The 8,862-nt window shown below is 48.9% G+C and overlaps 1 protein-coding gene across 1 annotated transcript; it reads left to right on the forward strand.

Annotated features, from left to right (window-relative positions):
• The first annotated feature begins 5,030 nt into the window (after positions 1–5,030).
• LOC103636544 (U-box domain-containing protein 16) lies at positions 5,031–7,870 on the forward strand. The gene has a single exon (XM_008658889.4). It carries the CDS (start codon positions 5,319–5,321, stop codon positions 7,596–7,598), a length of 2,280 nt encoding a protein of 759 aa, XP_008657111.1. The 5' UTR covers positions 5,031–5,318; the 3' UTR covers positions 7,599–7,870.
• The last annotated feature ends 992 nt before the right edge of the window (positions 7,871–8,862 follow it).

Consider the following 8,862-nt stretch of genomic DNA (forward strand, 5'->3'; position numbering starts at 1 on the left):
CATGTACCCGACGTCCGACGAGCCCCGATTATTCTCCCGTCCATACATCTGTCCCCTCTCAACCATTGGAAGTTGTTTATCTTGGTAGGTACTAGGTACTAGCTAGGGGTACGTATCAGCTGATCCTGGAACTTTCCTTCATGCGGTGATGCCTGAATTCGTACAGCAAAAACGATGGGCAAACATCTACTGTGACTGTATTTTTTTTTCAGCAGCAGAGATATTCGTTAGTGTCTACAACTTGATGACAGTATGCTAGAAACCAACCTTTATCCGGTAGCTAGTGTCTACTTGATGACAGTATGCAAGTACTGATCGGGGGGACAAAGGTACAGATATATAGGTATTGATGGCATCAGAAAGATGAGGAAATGCATGCAAGCTCACACCATCATGATTAGTAGGTGCCCTGATTATTGTCTCCACTAACAAAATATTAATGTGGTGGATTAGGTGCAACATCAGGATCCCCCCCTGGTACTATATATACATTTATACCACAAAACAGGGCAATCATTCGTATGACGGATAACACGTATGTACTACAACAACTTGACAATTAACATATGGCAATTTGTAGGATAAACAAAGAGTGTTTTCAATATCTGCCCCGCGTAAAACGCAGGAACCACCGCAAAACAAAGAAAGGAGAAATACATGTGGAACAAATAGAGGGACATCTTACAAATTAAGGCCTCGTTCCAAACATCTAAATCTAGTAATAGTTAGGAGCTAATGTTAGTTGAGAGGTTTAGAACGGATCAGGTAATAGACTAGCTAATGGTAACTTATACCTTTCGAATAACTATTAGTTGTTAGCTGCTCCAACCCGACTAAAATCAGCTGATAACATATTAGATGACTAAGAATTATCTCTAGATGTTTGGAACATGGCATAAGTCAATAGACGTATGCAAAATATTAATATATATAACAAGTTAGCAATCAATATTTGAATAACTCGAACCGACGCTTAGTTCCGCGTCCCTGCTTATTAGAGTATGCACTAATACGAAAAATATTTAGTCCAAACCCCTCTCTTCAGTCCACAAACATGAAACCCTCCGAGAAAACATATACTTACAACAAACAAGATTTTTGCATATTGCCAAAACAGATTATCAAATTAATAATATGGACACATGATAAAGTAATGCTACTAGATTAATCCACTCCAAGATGTCGATGGGATTATTATGTTGAATATGTATCATCAAGAATTCTCAAACCTGTTAGTTTCTCGCTATGTATAGTGATGTATTTTAGTATTATCAACTCTACACCATAACTTGGTAGTTATAAGAGTAGTTTTTTTAATTTACCTTAAAACATATATATAATGAGATATGAGCGGATGAAGATGAAATTTATACCTTCTACATAACAGGAGAGCTATCTCTTGGCTCTTTGATGTGGTCGAGAGTCTATAAGGTCAAATGAAGTGTTGAGCTGTCACAAAGGTGGCATAAATCTCGTCTTGAGTTCGACGAGTATCATGTTGTATGAAAATGATCAAGAAGCCTATATATCAATGTTCATTTGACATGATCCTTATATGGATACAAAATTTAATATTTGTTAGGTGCTGCAATTGACTAATGACTCAAGATAAGACTTTTCAATCATGGCCATCCGTACATGAACGTAATAGATCACACATTTAAGAGGTTATGACACTTGCGTAGATAATTGACCTTAGTGCAAGTGAAAAGGTGTTGATTATATACCCAAGAGACAATCACGATCCATGACAAGCTAATTGGTGTTTAGGGTAAAACTTCATTATCATAGGATATATCTATGAAGGGATTGACATGCTAGAATTAGGAGATGTATCTTTGCTACCGCTATCTCTCTAGTTATGGTTGTTTTAATTCCCGTATGTGTGGATGGATAGGCGTAGAGACGTTACAAGCATGAGGAACACAACATATATGTTGGTAATGTTAGTGTACGAGTATGTGTGACTATTTTTTACTATATGTTGTGTTTTTTTTTGCGTGCTACAGGTCTAATAAATGTGGTGGATATATTTAGCCTCACCATATCTTTTATCACATCACATATTCAAAACTTCACTCTATAAATTATATAATCTACAGTGCAAAACAATGTTTTGCATGACCATATGTTCTCGTTCTTCCCAAAATATGGTACCAGGCCCGTGCGAGAGGGGTGCTAGCTGTTCAGTGGAACAGGGGCCCTAAATCCCGAGGGCCCCAAAATTTTCAAAGCTACAGTCTATTGTTCACGTAATTTTGTTAGTCCACGTCATCTATGGCCGGTTGACAGTCACGGCGTGTGCCAGAGTCTCAACTTGTGCTAGCCTAGTAGGCTAGTAGCATGCTAGGAGAGTATGAGTGCAGGTTTGCGCACTTCAGTCTGCCACAAGCTGCTAGTGGGTGGTGGCCAGGCAAGCCTGCTGCGTCACTGCGTCTGTGTGCATTGGACCAGCAAGAAAGCAAGGTAATTTTTAAATATTTTTCTTTAACTAGGTTTGTTACTTTGTTTGATTATATATTGAAATATAAATTGATTAGACCTTTTCAATTATTATTGGACATCCTTATAAACTAAATAATTTTATTGCATTTATCTTTTTTATGTTTGTGCACCATTCGGTTTAGTATTCCAAGATCCAACTATCGACCATGCCTAATTCTCGTTCCAAAAGACGTAAGAAGAGACAAAGTAGAAGATTTAATTCAGTCTCAGAAGTAAGCTATAAATATATTTACTATTGAAAATCACAAGTGCCTTGAGTCATTTAATCAAGGCCCAACACTTGATAATAATGCTGACAATGGTCCTTGAGATGGCCAAATGGACACGAATAATATGAGCATATAATTGAAGAATTTATTTCACAAATAGTTCTTTAAGTGAAAATTATGCAACCAAAAAAATTGAATATATACTCTAAATTTTATAGTATTGTGATGGTGAGCCTAATTCTAGAGTTTGCACGGCCCTCTATGGTACGACAGAGTTTGAACTAGATTAGGAAAGACAGACGATACTAATCACCGGCGGCTGAAAGCCTCGCCCGGCACCGCGGCGTGCTGTCACTTTCGTCGTTCGTGGTGCAAACTGGAGAGCAGCGTACTATACGAACTAGGAGACCCAAGAAAATATGTCAGCCTCCAACAGCTTGGTAGCGAAAACAACGCGCACGTGAAGCAAATTGCTGAAATCGGTCACGTTCCCTGCACCTGCGCGAACCGTAATATAATCAGACAACGCGCATTATGCTTGTGATCTTATCGGGATGCTAGTTGCGGATGGCCGGACTGCAGCTGCCGGTGCTGACAGGGTGAAAAGGTGGCCAGGACCGGTGCTGTGCCGGCCGGCCGGCGGCGACGCCGGCGTGGGGCGTGCTGTATGGCCGCTGCTGCCTTGCCTGTTTGAAATGGCGTCGTGCGCTTGGAATTGCGATCGAGTCAAACGAGTACTGCTTGGCATCGCCGTCCATAATTTACTGTTCGTTGCACTCGCCTGTTCTTTTTCGCATCGGTCTGGCATGTTTGGATGTTTCGAATGCTGCTGCACTGCTTCACTTCCCCTGTCCGGGCTCTGGACTTTTGGCACGGAGGAAAACGAGACCTAGCTTGTTGCTCCGTAGAAGTCCCGATCTCTGACCGTGTCAGCAAGACAACATGCGATTGGAAACAGGACATGTCGAATGTTCAAGAGATCTCAATGTTCATTGTGGAAGCTCGTTGTCTGCCACGGAGCACATCAGTGCATCACATTCGATCAACCAGTCCAGTCGCGTGCTCTGACCGAAAGAACACCGCCGAGGTCCGTGGAATCCATTCGATCACATGGGGCTGTTGGCTCCAGATTAAAGATAGTTGTTTAAACTGATGTAGCTGTAATCCCATAGAGATAAAACACTTTACAAGCACTATAATTCAGTATAGAGTTTTTACATGGATAGATGTAGGGATGAGGCTCGGCTTAGCTCGAAGTTGGCTCGCGAGCGGACTCAGCTCGGCTCGCGAGACACACACTCATTAATATTATTGCATAAAATAATTAATAATATATAAATGTGGGATATAAAAATCACCATTCAATATTATGAGTAATATAAATTATAAAATGCATAGGTTCATCATCAAAAGCTAAGAAATAATTTCATTATTCATAGAATTATCTAATATGCATTGTTATTTAGAAATTAATTAATTTCACATAATTCGCGAGACGGCTTGCGAGTCCGAACGGCTCGGTTCACTCTTTCGACGAGCTCAAAAAAACCTGGCTCGATACAGCTCGCTCGAGGCTCGTGAGCCGCTTCGAGCTTGAGCCGGCTCGCGAGTCTCCAGGTTTTTTTTTCCACACCTACCTGGATGCACTACGGAATCCTGATTAACCGGAGGAGCAGAACCTGCTCGAGTGTTTCCACGGATTTTACTGTCACAAGTGGCGCCCACCTGCAAGGATTTACATCAGCCAAAGAAATGCGTCTAGCAGAAAGGTCTTGTTTGAATGTCCAGTCATGCACGTAGACTGGAGTGAATACGTAGACATTCATACAGCAAGACAGGAAGATGTTCTAAAAAGATGTTACAATTAAAAAGTCTCACTAATGAGAAAGAGAATACTACTCTCCCTCGCTCCAAAATAGTATTCAATTCAGATCTTGTTTTTATATCCATATTTAAATAGATAATGAACATAAATACATATCTAAAATAAACACATATCTAAAACGTATACATCGTATATTGTATAAATCTACTGCAACCCGAAACGAATTATAATATACGACAGAGTGAGGACAATTTTTTTTAAGAAAACAGAAGCATATTTGGATTCTCGCGAGCCCACGCTTGCTGTGGCCTGGCCATGGTCCTCCACTGCTCTGAAAAACAATAGTAATACAAACTCCTACTACTAGGCGGGATCTCACCCCCTTGCTGTCGGCCGTCAACGCACTGTTTGCAAGTTTCTCCTTCCCCTGTGGCCTGTGGGCGCTCGCCGCTCGCGCAGCCCGCCAGCCGCCGCCGTGATCAAATAAAGCCGGGCTTTGAGTCATCGGCGACCAATCCGGGAACACTCCTCAATCCTCATCCCAGCCCTCCATCCCGTCCCCATCCGACGATCGCCTTACCACAGGACTCGAGCCCGTTGCCCGCTTCCAATCATCTTCCCTCCCTCGCAGACGGGCTGCCGGAAATATTAAACCCCGAGCATCGCCATTAAACTAAGCACATCAAGCGCAACGATCACAGTAGATAAACCTATCTGCATCAATTTACTCATCCACATACTCATATTTAAACTCCTCTCTACGAACAGCTCAATTTACCATGCAAAACAATGGAACAGTGATTAAGAACAACGATCCGTCCATCCCTCACCCAACTGCACACGCCTCGCCGCCCGTCATTTATAAGCCGCCAACTCTCTCTTTGTCTTCGCCGCTCCGCCATCGTACACCATCCCCACTAAAACCAGCCGTTTCTGTAGGTGTTAGTTATACCGCCGCTGTTCCAATGGCCATGCCCAACCCAAGAACGGTGTTGACATCCGCGCCGTCACCGCCCGGCTCCTCCTCCTCCTCCTCCTCCTCCTCCTCCTGGTCGGCGGCGGAGTTCATGGCGCCAGCGCCTCCGTCGCCCTCCGACGGGGAGCTGCTGCGCTCGCTGCACCGCCTGGCGCGGGACCTGTCCGCTGCGGCCGAGACGCCGGCCCCGTTCCTGCGCGGCGCGCTCGCGTCCATCACCAGGCGTTCCAAGCTCCTGGCCGCGGCGTTCGACGACCTGGTCCCGTGCGCCGCGGCCGAGGACATGCCGCGGTCCGCGTCGCTGTGCCTGCGCGAGGTGCTCCTCGTGCTGCAGCGCTTCAAAGCCCTGGCCGCCGACTGCGCCGCGCGGAGCCGGATGCGGCTGCTGCTGCGGTCGGACGAGATCGAGGAGGAGGTGCGGGAGCTGCACCAGGACCTGGCCACGCTGCTCGACCTCCTGCCGGTCGTCGAGCTGGGCCTTGCCGAGGACGTCATGGACCTGCTCGACCTCGCGTCGCGCCAGTGCAGGCGGTTCGCGCTGTCTGTCCAGGCGGAGCAGGCGCTCAAGGCTAGAGTGCTCGCGCTGATACAGGAAATTGAGCGGGAGATCGTGCCGGAGCGGGAGACGCTGCAGGAGATCCTGGAGGAGGTGGGCATCAACGACCCGGCCAGCTGCAGCGAAGAGATCGAGAGCCTCGAGCGAGAGATCAGCGACCGCGCCTCGGAGAGGTGGACGGACGCCATGATCGCGCTCGTCGGTCTGCTGCGGTACGCAAAGTGCGTCCTGTTCAGCGCCACGCCCCGGCCAACGGATTCCAGGCCGGACCCTGAGATCGATGAAGAGCGCGAGCCCCCGGCGCCGCCGCCGGACTTCCGCTGCCCCATCGCTCTCGATGTCATGCGCGATCCCGTCGTCGTCGCCAGCGGCCAGACATACGACCGCGAGTCCATCTTCCGGTGGTTCGACTCCGGCAAGTCAACGTGCCCCAAGACAGGGCAGGTCCTTACCATTCTGGAGCTCGTGCCCAACACGGCGCTCAAGAACCTAATCTCTAAGTGGTGCCGGGACAACGGCGTCGCCATGGAAATCGGCGAGGCGAGCAAGAGCGAGCCAGCCCAGGCGGTGGCCGCGAACAAGGCAGCGCTGGAGGCGGCGCGCATGACGGCGTCGTTCCTCGTGAAGAAGCTCGCCGTCTCCTTCTCCCCCGACGCGGCCAACCGCGTCGTGCACGAGATCCGGCTGCTGTCCAAGTCCGGCGCCGACAGCCGCGCGTTCGTCGGGGAGGCCGGAGCCGTGCCGCTGCTGGTTCCGCTGCTCTACTCCGAGGACGCCGGGCTCCAGCTCAACGCCGTCACGGCGCTGCTCAACCTCTCCATCCTCGAGGCCAACAAGAAGCGCATCATGCACGCCGAGGGCGCCGTGGAGGCGGTCGCCCACACCATGAGCGCCGGCGTGACGTGGCGCGCCAAGGAGAATGCGGCGGCCGCCGTGCTCAGCCTGGCATCCGTCCATACCTACCGGCGCCGTCTCGGCCGGAACCTATCCATCGTGGAGAAACTGGTGCATCTGGCCCGCACCGGCCCGACGAGCACCAAGAAGGACGCGCTGGCCGCGCTGCTGTCGCTGGCCAGCGAGAGGGAGAACGTGGGAAAGCTCGTGGACGCCGGCGTCGCGCAGGTGGCCCTGTCCGCGATCAGCGAAGAGGAGACCGCCGCGGCAGTGCTGGCCGCTCTGGCGAAGCGCGGCGGCGCGGAGGCCATCGTGGGCATCGACGGCGCCGTGGCAAGGCTGGTGGCCGAGATGCGGCGCGGCACGGAGTGGGCCAGGGAGAACGCGACGGCGGCGCTGGTGCTCCTGTGCCGGCGGCTGGGCGCGCGGGCGGTGACGCAGGTGATGGCCGTGCCCGGCGTGGAGTGGGCCATCTGGGAGCTGATGGGCACCGGCACGGAGCGCGCGCGTCGAAAGGCCGCGTCGCTCGGCAGGATATGCCGCCGGTGGGCCGCCGCCTCGACCGCCGACGGCGAGCGGGGTAGCGTGTGCCCGGCCGCCAGCGTCGTGCCGCCGGCCATGATGGCGTCATAAACTCGTAATAAAGTACGTATACCCAAGGGCAATGCCAGATAGGCCAAGACTCAAATTAAACGATTCCCCCCTTCTCATGTACAGTACAAAGTTTGCTTAGGCTGTCACGATTCTTTTGGTCAGAGAGTGATAATGGTGAGTGGTTGATCAACTGTGCATACGGAGCTCTTTCTGTGCCAATGTAGTCTCCTCCGTCTCCACCAAAATTATTTATTCTTCATTCATCAGCGGCTCTAGATAAAGAATGGAAATGGCTCTAGTATTTAACTCCATTTGCGGCTCTGTGGTCTGTTGCGACTTGCGACGTCTTAAGCTACTGCTTGATATTGAGGAAAGCAACGGGGATTTGTTCCCATTTGCCAAGTGGCGGGGCCAAGCCGGGCTCCTTCTATAGCAACTTCGGCATCAATAACCCAAAGTATGATCCCTATTTTTTAGGGGTTTCCCAACTTTTTGTTTCAACTTTGAAGGATTCCCCTACCTTTAAACGTATTAGTTTCTAGGCTACACTCTAGAACAAAAGGTTATACCAGGTGTCCTCAAGATATTTCTAAAAGGAATGATATGGACCCATATAGCATCTCCTTTCTCATATTTTTCTACAAGAGGAAATGAGGAGGCAAGGTGGCGAAGGAATCATGTGTACGGGGAAAGGGGCTTCGATGAGCAGGGGTCTGATAAAGGAAGGGACGCGCACGAACGAATAAGAAACAACGACACTCTCGAGTAAACAGGGAAGACGGAGAGCTCTAGCATATGGGGAAAGAGTCACACGCGAGAGATGCGACTAGATAAAACGGTGGTTTGGGGTCTATGCGAGAGCTCCCTAAAACAGGGTCTCTAGTGACAATCGGAGTGGCCATCTAAATTTTGATGTCAACGTATTCAGCCAATCGTTGTTGTCCACTGACGTACTTTAAGGAGAAGCATCAAATGTGAACTTCACGTTGAATGGACATGAGTACAACCTCGCCGCTGACATCTACCTTTCTGGTGTTTGTGAAAACTAACTCTCTCACAAACTCTGAAGCAATAGATGTTTGTTGTATGACATGTGGACGCACGAGAGAACATAAAAGAGAGCATTTAGAGTCCTTAAGGCCTAGTTTGGATACTCTGATATTAGAGTGTTTTGAAGGGATTAGAGAGGGTGTAAATCCCCAATAGATCAAATACTCTCTCAATACATCTCAATTCACTCCAATCTCACTCATTACTAGAGTATCCAAACTAGGCCTTAGGTGGTTATAGTCTGACCATAAAA

This window comes from Zea mays, chromosome 8 (genome assembly GCF_902167145.1).
Source record: "Zea mays cultivar B73 chromosome 8, Zm-B73-REFERENCE-NAM-5.0, whole genome shotgun sequence".
Taxonomy (NCBI): Eukaryota; Viridiplantae; Streptophyta; class Magnoliopsida; order Poales; family Poaceae; genus Zea; species Zea mays.